General features: G+C 39.1%; 2 protein-coding genes across 3 annotated transcripts; one reads left to right on the forward strand and one right to left on the reverse strand.

The window, feature by feature from the left end:
- Positions 1-498: 498 nt before the first annotated feature.
- Positions 499-7,547, forward strand: bckdha (branched chain keto acid dehydrogenase E1 subunit alpha). The gene is made up of 8 exons (XM_041995868.1): positions 499-892; positions 2,369-2,545; positions 2,660-2,746; positions 2,823-2,931; positions 4,105-4,266; positions 4,347-4,553; positions 4,634-4,775; positions 6,706-7,547. Exons 1-8 carry the CDS (start codon positions 779-781, stop codon positions 7,046-7,048), a joined length of 1,341 nt encoding a protein of 446 aa, XP_041851802.1. The 5' UTR covers positions 499-778; the 3' UTR covers positions 7,049-7,547.
- A 25-nt stretch (positions 7,548-7,572) lies between these two features.
- Positions 7,573-13,029, reverse strand: b3gnt2l (UDP-GlcNAc:betaGal beta-1,3-N-acetylglucosaminyltransferase 2, like). 2 transcript variants are annotated; one of them, XM_041995869.1, is made up of 2 exons: positions 12,923-13,029; positions 7,573-9,236 (listed from the first exon to the last, which is right to left on the reverse strand). In XM_041995869.1, the coding sequence occupies exon 2, from the start codon at positions 9,136-9,138 to the stop codon at positions 7,828-7,830; it is 1,311 nt and encodes a 436-aa protein (XP_041851803.1). In that variant the 5' UTR covers positions 9,139-9,236; positions 12,923-13,029; the 3' UTR covers positions 7,573-7,827. The 2 variants fall into 2 exon arrangements, with proteins under 2 accessions (XP_041851803.1, XP_041851804.1); XM_041995870.1 differs by lacking the exon at positions 12,923-13,029 and adding an exon at positions 12,547-12,693.
- Between the last annotated feature and the right edge of the window lie 54 nt (positions 13,030-13,083).

The following is a 13,083-nucleotide window of genomic DNA, read 5'->3' on the forward strand; positions in this document are numbered from 1 at the left end:
GGAAGACTGAATTTCTTCCTGTCAGGACTTGTTTGATGTTTTTGGTCTTCAACTGCTCATGTAAAATGTTAACAAGGGTTCAGATCAGATGACTGAAGAGAAAAGAAATTATACCCAGTGTTCTTTTGTCCTAAAGTAGTTCCCAAAGGTTTGAGGTGTGTCAGGTTTACTTTTCATTCTCAAATTTTTCCTCACACACAAACAAAAAGGTACAAAGGAAGAAGAGTCATTCATCTTTTGTTTTTTTGTTTTGTTTTTTCTTTTGAATGTGGAGTCGAAAAGATGCAGCTTTTTAAATTCCACTATGAAGTTGGCCAATAACTTTTTTGATGGCTTGTTTTTTGTCTTAAGTATTTCAAGTTTTTCTTTTTTTTTTTAAGAAATTGCTTACACCGGAAGTGATCTGTCGTATTAAGTCATGTTTTACACAAGCTCCTTAATCTTGTTTGATTCCCCCCAGGTGAAGGGCAGACTAAAAACTGAAGTAAAGGGAAATTGGATTCTAACATTATTTTAGACATTAAACGTGGGCATATTTAATGTAGCGAACCAGTTTTAATTTGAAATCACCGGATGTGGTTATGACTGTGACTTGATTGCTTTTAGTTGCCTGGAATTTTGGCCTTGAAAGTGTGTGAGATTGTGGATGGCAGCAAGGGGATTAAATTGTATTTAGTTGTTTCTATTGCTCGACTTTAACATATATACGGCGCAGTGCATCCTTCAGGACACACGAGCGCGCAGAGCTGTTTGTATTAATCGACTGTGGAGAGTCCAGATGGCGGCTGTGAGCAGCATGAGCAGAATTTATGGACTCTGTTTCCATGCTGTCCGTCAGACGGCAGGACTGAAGGCATCAAGGCTCCTTCAACATAGAGCCTTCAGAGTCAGTGTAAGTTAAAGAAGCTGCATTTATTTGAGAGGAAGATTAATAATGTGTAAGGTCGTCCTAGCTACAGAGGTTAGTGGAAGGCCTAGCTAAAGGAGTGAGTTTAAAATATAACGTATTAAAGTGGGTTACTAATCAAAAGATAATGTGAAGATAATGACGTTTGGATTGAAGTAATGGAGGATGAAGGATTCTCATAAACACGCATTTTGACTTATTCAGTTATCGCGATGGGTTGTGGGTTAGCTAGCTATGTTAAGTACTTCTCAGAAATATATATATATATATATATATATATATATTACGCTCCTTCTTCTAAGCAACACTGTGAAAGCAAAATGACGAAACCGGGACATTTTAGCCAATGTATGGTTAAAGTTTAACTGAGCTAGAAGTTAAACGAAAACATTTTGCGTTATATTTCGACTTTGATGCTAAAAAAGCAGCAGGCTAAAGGTTTAGCTAGCTTTCTTCCTATTGGCCAGTCTAAGGGGCGTTAAGCCAAAACCTCTGCTAACTGATTTGTCCAATGCACCTAAAAGCGTTTTCTACCAGTCCTGCTGTAATAAAAACGGTCTTAATTCACAAAGTACTAAAAGGTACTAAGTGGACATTATGAAAATGTGAGATTACAGTTTGTGGTCATGTTACAACTTACCACAATTGCTTCGGGTCCTCGAGGGCCACTGTCCTGCAGGGTATTTACCTGCGCCAAAGCATGAAAGCACCTAAACCGCGGGACCAAGGAAGCAACACACCTTATTCAAATTAAGACAATCAAGCTTGTTCTGTGCGACACAAAAATCTGTTCTAAAAAATCTGCCTAGAGCAGCTGAACAGAATCATAATTTAAGTAGAAGTTGTTTGAGGAATAATACTAATGTGAAGTTATCTGCTGAACAAACAAAGTCAACATTATCATTCTCAGGTTGGAACATTTTGTACGTTTCTTGGAAAACCAAGTCTGAGTTGTTTGTTGCACCTATGTGGTTAAAAGGGGCGTTCTCGCCGAACAAGCTGCTGGATCTGAGCGGGTCATCCAGCTGATGCCCTGTCTGATCGCCCGGTTTAAATAGAGTAAAAACTCTGCAATAAAAGGTGCGGACCCACTTCGGTTACACCTGAACACAACACGGCAACTATTCTACTCAAACCTTGAGTGTATTTTCCAGTTTCTGTCATATTGTCACCTAAAACAAATCTTATCTTGCAATAGTAACGCGCTGTCAGTAGCGTTTTATCCTCAGTAATGGTAGCATTATAACAATAGAAAGAGTCTTTAGATTACCCATGGTGTTTATTTTAAACCTGTTAGTCCCATCACTGGATGTCATGGAGCTGTCATGGCAGCTGCACTGTTGTTTTTTGGGGGGGGTGGTCATTATCATGAAGAGAAATATGAATCGTCCTTTGTGGCATCACCTTTGTTTGCACATCTCCAATTATGTTAATAAATAATGTGTGCATTCAATCTTTCAGACCACACACCAGCAGCAGCCCTTTGACTCATCACTGGAAAAGCCACAGTTCCCTGGAGCCTCAGCAGAGTTTGTGGATCAACTTGAGTTCATTCAGCCCAATGTTATTTCTGGGATCCCAGTGTACCGAGTCATGGACAGGCAGGGCAATATTATCAACCCCTCTCAAGACCCTCAGGTACAACCAGCCTGACTGTGTTCCTGATTATTAAAAGTGACATCATGAAATTTAGAACTATTATTATTAGAACTAGTTTATTTAATGTTCTCTGTCCTTTTGTTTTCTACTCAGCTTTCCAAGGAGACTGTTTTGAATTTTTATCAGAAGATGACACTGCTGAACACAATGGATCGCATTCTTTATGAATCTCAGAGACAAGTATTTTTTTTTTTATCTAGTATTTCCTTGTTTAAAATTGAACAGCTTAAATATGATGTAAATGTTTCTGTTACAGGGTCGTATTTCCTTCTATATGACTAATTATGGTGAGGAGGGGACACATATTGGCAGCGCTGCTGCTCTTGAGCTAAGTGACATGGTTTTTGGGCAGTACAGAGAAGCTGGTAAGGATTAAACTGAATTTCGTTGTTTTTCAGAAATGGCTCTTTTTTGTAACAAGGGGTTTTGTTTGTACGAACATTTCAACCAGAACATGCACTTATTTGAAAAATAACAGAAGTAAAATAAATACATATATATCATTATGTGCAATCTTATACTTATATATATTTTAAACACACATACATACCTGTATATACATATATACAGCAAGTGTACATGCATGCATATATATCTATACGTACACCTACATGTACATTTGCATTTTTGTATACTCATCCATATCATACATTTACAAATACCTATATATTAGGGATGGGCATTTTAGGTGATTTTTGAAGTCAACTAGTGAGGCCTTTCTAAATCGATTTGTCATCAATAGTGAAATGACAAAAAGTCAAACTCTGATAGAAGCAGCTGGTAAAGTTTCCGCCTCCACGCCAAGGTCAGGAGGTGGAAGAGAGGTTATTCTTCCTGGGTGAAACTGCTGCTAGCTTCATGGTGAGCTCCCTTCACTTGAACCAGTATTGGTGAAGCAAACACGGGACTCTGGTGAAACTAGACGAGCTGTGTGGTGCTTATTGCTAAAGCTGGAAGCAAAAACTCACCGCTAAACAGGCAGTTTCTCACAGCGACTTTCCCTGACCCCCCTTCCTTTCCCTCCCTACTGCTCTGACTCCTGCTTTGTGCTCTTGGTCTCTCCTCCTCTCTAGCTCGTCATTCTTAAAGGGGCCACTCTGTTTTTTTAAACAGCGCTGTAAACAGCACCATGTTTCTGTACAATGACACATGACTTCTCCAACAAAATTGTCGACCTTAAAAAGAAAAAAAAACTTTGGGCACCGTTTGGAATAATTGTTTAGTTGACTAGTTATGCACATCCCTTCTATATATACTTATTTATACACACATATATCTATAGATACTTAGTTAATTGTATGGTTTTATATATGTTCACTTTCTTTATATTCTTTTGTCATGCAAAATCCTGTATCTGTATCAAAACCTGTCTTACTGTTATCTTGGTGCATAATTATCACATGACAAATCATAGGCAAATCATACCCAGTCCTGTAAGTGATTTGTGTCGATGTTTTTAGGATATTGTGATGAAATTTGAACAGAAATCAACCAGGTTCTCTTATGGTGTGAGTAATAATGCTTGTTTGGCCCAACAGGAGTGCTGATGTACCGTGGTTTTCCTCTTGATTTCTTTATGGCTCAGTGTTATGCCAACGCTGACGACCTCGGGAAGGGACGGCAGATGCCTGTCCACTATGGCTCTAGAGACTTGAATTTTGTCACCATCTCTTCCCCTCTGGCCACACAGATTCCTCAGGGTGAGCTTTAAGCCTGGTAGTTTCTAAGGATTTAAAAAAAAATTAAAAATGATACATCTTCATTTATGTGTGTGCCACAGCGGCCGGAGCTGCATACGCATTCAAGAGAGAAAACATGAATCGTGCTGTAATCTGTTACTTCGGAGAGGGGGCGGCAAGTGAAGGGGATGCACACGCTGGTTTCAATTTCTCAGCCACCCTTGAGTGCCCACTCATCTTCTTCTGTCGTAACAATGGCTATGCTATCTCCACCCCCACCAATGAACAGTACAGGGGAGACGGCATTGGTAAGCTGTCTCAGATTCTTATCCGATTTAAGATCTCCCGCTGCTCTCATGATCACACCTCTCATTCCTTTTTTGAACAGCTGCTCGTGGTCCGGGTTATGGCATGCTGTCCATCCGTGTTGATGGTAATGATGTGTTTGCTGTGTACAACGCCACAAAGGAAGCGAGGCGCAGGGCCGTGGCTGAAAACCAGCCCTTCCTTATTGAGGCAATGACCTACAGGTCAGTGAACACTCATCCAGCAATCCTGAGTCATCACTGAGGTTTTGTGAATGTTGTTGTTAGAAACATCCAACAACATGTTGGATGTTTGTTTTTGCAAACAAAATTTCCTCTAAAAAGCAAAAAGGGATTTTGATTTACTTGATTTGATTTATTTCCTTACTGGCCAGACCTATGGTCCCTTTTGGGATATCTGGCATATCTGCCCACCCTCATGTCAATAGGGAACAAATGACTGTTGAAGCCCCATAAGTATTTACACATTTGAGGGGAAATAGTTCCTTCTTATTTGATAGGATTTACAAATCAAATAATGAAATATCTATGAAAAAAAAACAACAAAATGCAAGGAGTGCTTCCTGGGTACAGAAAATATAGTATTCCACTGGTGCCCTTCAGTTCTGGGATTCAGGTAAAACACATTAGAAGATAGCTGAGGCACTCGGGGAGATGTTGAATAAAAAGCCTTTATTATATCATGGCTAATCTAATAAAAACATGTCAATGTCGACGCGTTTCAGCCTAAAAGGCCTTCGTCGGGGCAAATGGCAAAATGTTTGTCAATAAGCTCAGTTCATGTTTAGACAATCAAAGACACCTGCTCTGAGTATAGAATAAAATAGAAATACTTTATTAATACCTTCGGAGAGCCCTCAGGGAAATTTGGGTAGGCAAATTAGGTGGACAGGTAGGCGGTCACATGGTGCGCATGACCTGCCAATGACAAAGTCAGAGATTCCTTAAAAGAAAATTAAACGATTTAAGAAACTTATGTGTATACATACATATCAACAAGTGCATCTCCCCATTGTGACACAGTGTATAGCATTAAGCTAATTCACAACTCGTCGCTGGTTGGGCTTTTCATAGAGGAAGAATGAAGGAAAAAAAACAAATAAGCCTTAACAATATAAACAATGCCAACATAAAACTGCACAAACAAAACTAATTTAAAAAAAAACAATATACACCTAATTTATATATACCTGATATAAATCTACAAACGTGACCGTGCTGACCTGCTTATGTTTCATCGGTGGGCACGTTCTTGTTTTGTTTTCAGCCACTGTTTAACGTTTTCTGTGAAAGCTTTTAAAATGAATGTTACACAGAGTATTATCTAAGGTTAGCAGAGGTAAAATCCGGCCTGTATGGAAGAATATAGTTCAAACAAAGTAGTCTGAATCGTAAATTACCTCTGTTGTTGTTCTCTTCATCCTGTAAATGTCCGTTAATGTTAGACTATCTTGTAAAAGCCATTCTTTCATAAGGGCCTTTTTTGTGTCATCAACAAAATATTGAACAAGTATTTTGTGGACATTCATTGAACATTAATCCAAAAAGCAAAATATTACTTTCCAGAGGCAGATTACTTCCAAACATTTCTTGTATTGCATATATTATGTCTTGTCTTTGCATTTGTTTTGTGTGTTGCTACATAAAATGCCCATATTATCATCTACCATCTACTTGCTTTCTTCTTATCTTACCTATACTTGCTTCCGTTTCCTCTTTTAATGTATAGGGTTGAATGTGTTTTTGTGTTTATAAGCCCTGCATATGCCCGAGATAATGCCACTATCTGTATTTGAACAATATCTTTTCAATCAGGTCTAACAGCCACTTCCTTGATTCTGTCATAAATTTGCTTTGATAAAACGTCTCATGGGAAAAAGTGTTGTCTACGATCAAACTTCGGTGCTGATTTGTTGCTTCTGACACAGCTGTTAATTTAACTCCATGTGTTTAACACAAGTGTTTGCGTCTGTTTGAAACCTGTTTGTTTGGGGTAGTTTTATGTCTAGTGTCCTATTCAATCCAAAAAAAAGATAAAAAGAAGTGTACCAGTGGAAGTTTTATGATTATGATAAAGTCTTTTTAATGTATTTTCACTTAAAAGAATTGAGTCATTTTGCTGTATATTTCTCAGAATTGGTCACCACAGCACCAGCGACGACAGCTCAGCCTACCGTTCAGTGGATGAAGTGAACTACTGGGACAAGCAGGATCATCCCATCTCCAGGTTGAGGCATTACATGACGGCACGCAGCTGGTGGAGCGAAGATGACGAGCGGAGCTGGCGGAAGCAATCCCGTAAGACTGTGATGGAGGCGTTTGAGAGGGCGGAGAGGCGCCTAAAACCCAACCCCGAACTGCTGTTCACTGACGTGTACAACGAGATGACCCCCAACCTGAACAAGCAGAGGGAATCCCTGTGGAGGCACGTGCAGCAGTACAAAGAGCACTACCCTCTCGACCTGTATGATAAATAACTCCACTGCTCCACGAATAAGTCGGACAAGTTGTGATTTAGTGAACAAAAATGGGTGTGGGCGAGGACTGAGATTACCTGAGTTACCACTTATAATGTATTCATGAAATGGAGTTTAAATGTGTTGTTTCATTCTGCACAAAACATTTCAATAAGCTTCATTTCTCTGGGGTTCTTGTGCCTTAAGTTAAAAGCAGATACCATGTTCATGCTTTTCTAATTCCTCCAGGGGATATGAGCAACAAACTGAGCAGCAGAAACTGACGGTTCAACCTACTCTTTCTTCTTTTTCCTGTCCTGGTCCTCTTCTGTGGTTCTGGTGTTTTCTTTGTGTATTGTTGAGGTGATTAATGTTACCTTTGCAATTTTAATGCTTCCTAGTATACAGCACAAACTTAAACTTTAGATGGTCTGGTTTGCTGAAATGTTGTTACACTATTCTGACTCCCAGAACTGTACTTCTGTACAGCTCACTTGTATTGAAATAAACAGTAGATCATTTGTCATTGTGAGGTTTTATTTAAATTCTGTAGATAAGTAAAAGTAGGCTAACAATTCATGCAAATGCTCATGTCCGCAGGATATCAGCATTTGCATTTGTTTTTTTTTTCTCCCTTCATGGTAAAACTGGTCTTCCTATAGAGATATGCAGACATTTTAAAAATTGCTTTACTAAAATACTCCAAGCAGAATTGCTCTGCTTTTCCCTAATGTATAATTAATAAGCCTTTAGTTTATAAAAAAAAAGAAAAAAAAAAGGGAATTTGCTTGTCAATTAGTTCAACAAGTCAGCATGGGACTGTTGATGGCGTTCCATATCTTCTTTATCTCCTGTGGGAAACGCTGATGAACCAGAATATGGCCTTTATGGACACAAACATTTGCACGATCTTGCTGTTTGACATCAAACGTCTGAAATCCTGTGTGGGCCTCAGCAGAAACCTCTAAAGCCCTAAATAGCATACCCATGTAAACATCATCGATAGGGTAGAAAGGAATGACATGAGAAGCTAAAAATAGGGGCTGCATCAAAGCTCCTGAGAAAACAAAACCACCTCCACCAGCGTATGCGGGGTATGGTCCATCGTAGAAGCTCTGAGGAATGTAGTATTTGTTTCTAGAGTCTCTGTGGGGGCTTGCTGAGCTAATTATTTGTCCAACATACAGCTGAGATGCTTTTGAAGCCTCCAGAGACTGCAGGTAAGTGAGCAATAAAGGTGTGTTGACAAAAACATCATCATCCCCACTGAAGATGAAGGAGACCTGAGGGCAATTTTTCAGTGTCCACTTCATAAATACGCTCATTTTGAGGGTCAGGTTAAAGAAGGAGTCGTGGAAGTCCCACTGCAGCAGGTCTCCAAAGTGTTTTGCTTCATACGACAGCAGTGCGCTGAGGTCGGGGTCGTCCATTGAGGTGCTACCAAGTAGGAACACAGTGCGCACTCTTAGCCCATTCTGATACTCCCCTTCTCTACCCCACGTCTCCCTCACTGCTTGTCTCCTCTCAAAGTTTCTTGGTGTTGACTTGATGGCAAAAAGCAGGAAGGTCTGTTTGTCCCCGTTTTTGTCTTTGGGGATGCACTTGTTGGGTTGATTGATCAGAACCGGAGGGGACATGCAGTTCATGCCTTGCAGAAAAGACTGAAACAAATCAGGGTAAGAGTTAAAGTCATGAACATTGATTTGTAGAAGCTGTTGATTCTCCTGCCTGCAGCCAAGCCAAGGAAGCTTGTTTATTAAAGGATTTTTTCTGTTGTCCAAACTTCTCAAGGCTGAAAACAGCAGTCGGTTCCAGTACCCTCCATTCTGAGGGATGATCTCTCTAAAGCCCTGAGAAACTGAGAAATCATGGAAATCAAAGTTCACCATGCCCTGAGAAACTGTGACAGTGTTGACATCTGGGAGAGGACTGTTGAGGCTCTCCTCCTTGAAGGAATTTTTTGCAGCATTGTTCAGGTCAGGTTCATTCTGGAGGTCCTGCAGTGAAGCCCTGACAGAGTGGGACAACTCCAGGTGCAGGGTCGAGTAGAGGATGATAAGAAAGATAGAAGTCAAAAACACTATCACACTTATGCTCTTAATGCAACGCATTGGCTCAGAGTAAGTAAACCAAATTGTGTGGACTGGTTTTTCAGGGAGATGATCACGGGTTACACAGCCTCTGCCAGGAGGTGACGTTCCTGATGCACCTGCCAACAAAAACAGATACATGTGACAGGAGACTTAGATATGACAAAAACAATCATTGCTGGGTCATTCTGGACACATTTAGCTGTTAGACTGGCGTATGTTTAAAATCATTGTCTTGTTAGAAGAATCAGTGATGATAAGTTAAGTTTTTCTTCAGAGTTCATTCCAAAAATCCTAATGTAGCCCATTTTATGCTTGGATCATCTCTAAAACATGATGTATCTATCAACATTTTTCCCACTTCCTTTTTAACTTCTTCATATTAAGATTTGATTGTGCAAAATCATTATTTTCTTCTTGTATCATTCATTTAATATGTCGTGCTCTGGGAATTATATTCTTGGGGTTGAATTTCTTTTATCTTCTGTAAACGCCCTTAAGACTTTTCAGTGATAACCAATCTGAAGTTTGTGCGTTTTGCTTTGCATTTTATCTACTTGTGTTAAGATTGGATGAATATTGCTTTATGCTGATCACACTTTGTAAATGGGCAAAAAGAGCTACGCTTTTTGGTTACTGAACTTTCCACTTACAAAATAACTATGGCAATTGTCTATTGTCTTATAATGATGAATGTGTATTCCAGTTATTCCAGGAAATATTCTTAAAATTACCACATCACATCTAAGAACTGGTAAAGACATAAAGTTAAACATCTGTACCACTTTGTTTCGTTTTGTTTTGTTTTGTTTTAGGTTCATAAAGTATTTTACCATAGACTTGTATATACCAGTATTTCCAGTATGTCTTGTATTTACTTTGATGAACTAAAGCAGCCAATACAAATTCTTTATTCACAAATTGTAAATAGAAACTAATTATGGGGTTTGATGATGGATTTCCATTTCTTCTAAAACTGGACATGAAATCTTTGGTAAAGATGTGTTTTTATATAGACAAATTAAAACACTTTTCATAGATAAAGCAACCAAATGTCTTTTTGTCTGTTTTGTTTTCTAAGCATGTACAGCACAAGAAAATCTTAATTGAAGCAGCAGCAAAAAAAAGTTTTAATACTCAAGTTTAAAAAGAACTAAGGTTTGGAGCAGATTTCAGGTTTTCTGGTGGTTTGTTTCATATATTAGCAGCATAATAACTAAATGTTGATTTATTTTTAACTCTGCAGATATACAGTATTTTTAACTATTCATTGCACACCAAGATCAACATTTGAAACTGTGCTCTTTCGTGGAGAGGAAGCCAGTGTAAAATTCTGAGAACCGGATTGGTATGTTCCCTTTCTGTAGTCTTTCAACACAACCAGCAGCATACTGGATTGTCTCAAATAGTCTCAGTGATATGTTTTAGATAGCTGTAAAAACTTCACTACGGTAGTCAAGACCACTGAAAACAAACGTTTTTCTAAATCTTTCTGAGCCAGCAGTTATCTTAGTGTAGATATATTCTTCAGGTAGTTAAAGGCTGATTTGACTTTTGATTTAATAGGGCTGTTCAAACTGAGCTAAGAGTCCAAAATAACACCAAGATTTGTGACTTACACCTGTGGTTACTATGGCTACTATTGCTTGTTCTCGTCACATTGCTGGAAGTGGTTGATTTTTGCTGTGTCACACCTGACCATTGCTCCTTCCTTCATGTTTTCATTGGACCGTGTCCATTCTCCAGAGGTATCAGTCTGCTCCTACTCTGTGCATGACTTCGCACTAAATATCGTGATAGCTTAAAGAACGCATTATGCTGTTTAAGTTATCGTGGGCCCACCCGTAGCGCTGGAAAAAAACTTTGGCATGAGTTTTGGTGCATTTGGGTGTTTATACAAGTGCAAGAGAGTAACAACAGCATCCTCCATACCTCTACCCACTCTATGCAAACTGAAATGGGTAAAAGTAGTGTTCAACATGAGATTAAACTTTTCAAAAGATTTCATAACAAGAGAGGTCATTGCTACAGGTCTAAAATCATTTAATACAGCAGGGAGCTGCACTTTGGCACAGCGACAATTACAGAATGTTTTCAAATCATGGGAACAGTCTGCAAATCCAAAGATTGCAGGAAAATATAATGAAAATTTTCATTTAGCAGATCTGCGCACAATTTTAACACCTTATCACAGAAATTGTCAGGCCAAGGGCTTGTCGTTAACATCAAAGGAAGAGCAGTCTTTCCCTTTAAAACATCCAGTTGTTCAGTACAATCAAGATTCTCAAACGAAGAAAGAATACACGTAATCCAATCGGATTTCAGTTATTGAATAGGATCAAATCGTGAAATCGGGTTGGTCAAAAGGGCAATCTGGATTCCAAAATCGGCTTGGATCACTTAATCCAATCCTGGTTATCTGGATAAAACCCTCAGTTTGGGTTGTTCAAAACTTTTGAGTAGAATCCGGATAACTTTGATGCAAATAAACAGGATTATCCTGATCCCAGCAGAGGGTAGGATTACAAGGCGGATTTCAGGAAGAACATGTGGTACAACGTAACAATTAATCAAATAACAGAACTTTTTATTTGGTGCATGTGGTTCGATTCTCGGCCTGTCGAGCTCGTGTCGAGGTGCTCCTGACCCATCACATGAGTGTGTGAAGGGGTAAATGTGATGCCAGAGGTGGGGGCAGGGCTCAGGTGCGTCATTAACATTGTCAGAGAGCGACAGTCCGCCTGGTCGCAATACTATGCAAGAAAATATGCAGATATCATGTTACATGCTCCTTGTGGTTGCACTCGCAAGAAGTTAAGTCATCTACCTGTTGTTCTTCAAATGGCCTGCAGCGCACATTGATTTAGGCTACATGCCGAAAATCAGGATTTGGTCAGGGTGATCCAATCCTATTTTGCTTTAAACAACTGGGGTAAAAACAAGCCGGATTTCGTGATCCGCCGTCCCGAAAAATGGGATTCCCAAATCCGGATAGCTTTTTTAAATTAAATTTTATTTTAATTTAATTTAAATAAAATTTTTTGAACAACCGGCCCCCCATTTTCAAGATCTGATCCTATCCCATAACTGCAATCTGATCGGATTACGTTTGAACAACCGACCCATATAACACCGTCTTTACAAATATACAATAATGTACGTAGGTGTCTCAACATCTGACGGAAGCTAAACAAGTTAGGCTCGACCACCACTTTGAAACGTCTCATACTGAACACAGATAAAAATCTTATTACTTTAAAAATAAACTACTCAGTTGTGATCAACATCAGAGTCGTCTTATTAAAGAAGGACTTATCTTGTTAAATACTCAACTCACTTCAATTAAAATAGTTTGCAAAGTACCTCTAAAAAGCCTCACACGAAGGAGGAAATAATATGTAGATTGAGTTAGTTTTTCTAAAATCTTACCCGAGTTTAATATGCCACATATAAACAGGCATACATTTTCCAACTTTAACGATTGGTCTTGCAGGAAAGTCTTCTGGGATGTAGCTGCTGACAATCTGCTCCCCAGTGTTCAATTAGAAGATAATTGAGTATAAAAAGAAAAACAGCCCGGAGAAAAATCCCCAGGCGCCTCGCTGATTTAACTGTGGGTGTTACCATCACAGCTGAACTCAGCCTTTATTAAACACTGAATCTAAACTTCTAGTTTCATGTTATCTTTCTAGTCTGAATCGCTTTAAAGATGAAATTAGCTTCAGCGCCACTGTAAATTATACGGCATTAATAATTTTATAATAAAGCGTGATAAAAAAAAATTAAAACACGATGCGGTATTTACCCGAAAAGGAGAGAATTCCACGAGTCCTTCCAGCCGATCAGAAGAAAGTAGCATCATTCATTTATCCACCACACATTTGCCGTAAAACCTGTAGAGCGACTGAGAAGCGAACTGCTTGCTCAACACACAACAAAGCATACACACCTACAGAAACCACGCCC

This window comes from Melanotaenia boesemani, chromosome 9, assembly GCF_017639745.1.
Source record: "Melanotaenia boesemani isolate fMelBoe1 chromosome 9, fMelBoe1.pri, whole genome shotgun sequence".
NCBI lineage: Eukaryota > Metazoa > Chordata > Actinopteri > Atheriniformes > Melanotaeniidae > Melanotaenia > Melanotaenia boesemani.

Excerpts from the sequence above, each read along its gene's own strand:
- b3gnt2l (XM_041995869.1), bottom strand. The coding sequence starts at position 9,138 with ATGCGTTGCATTAAGAGCATAAGTGTGATAGTGTTTTTGACTTCTATC.
- bckdha (XM_041995868.1), top strand. The coding sequence starts at position 779 with ATGGCGGCTGTGAGCAGCATGAGCAGAATTTATGGACTCTGTTTCCAT. Across the intron at positions 2,932-4,104 it reads TGGGCAGTACAGAGAAGCTG|GAGTGCTGATGTACCGTGGT; the intron begins GTAAGGATTAAA and ends TTGGCCCAACAG. Across the intron at positions 4,776-6,705 it reads ATTGAGGCAATGACCTACAG|AATTGGTCACCACAGCACCA; the intron begins GTCAGTGAACAC and ends TATATTTCTCAG.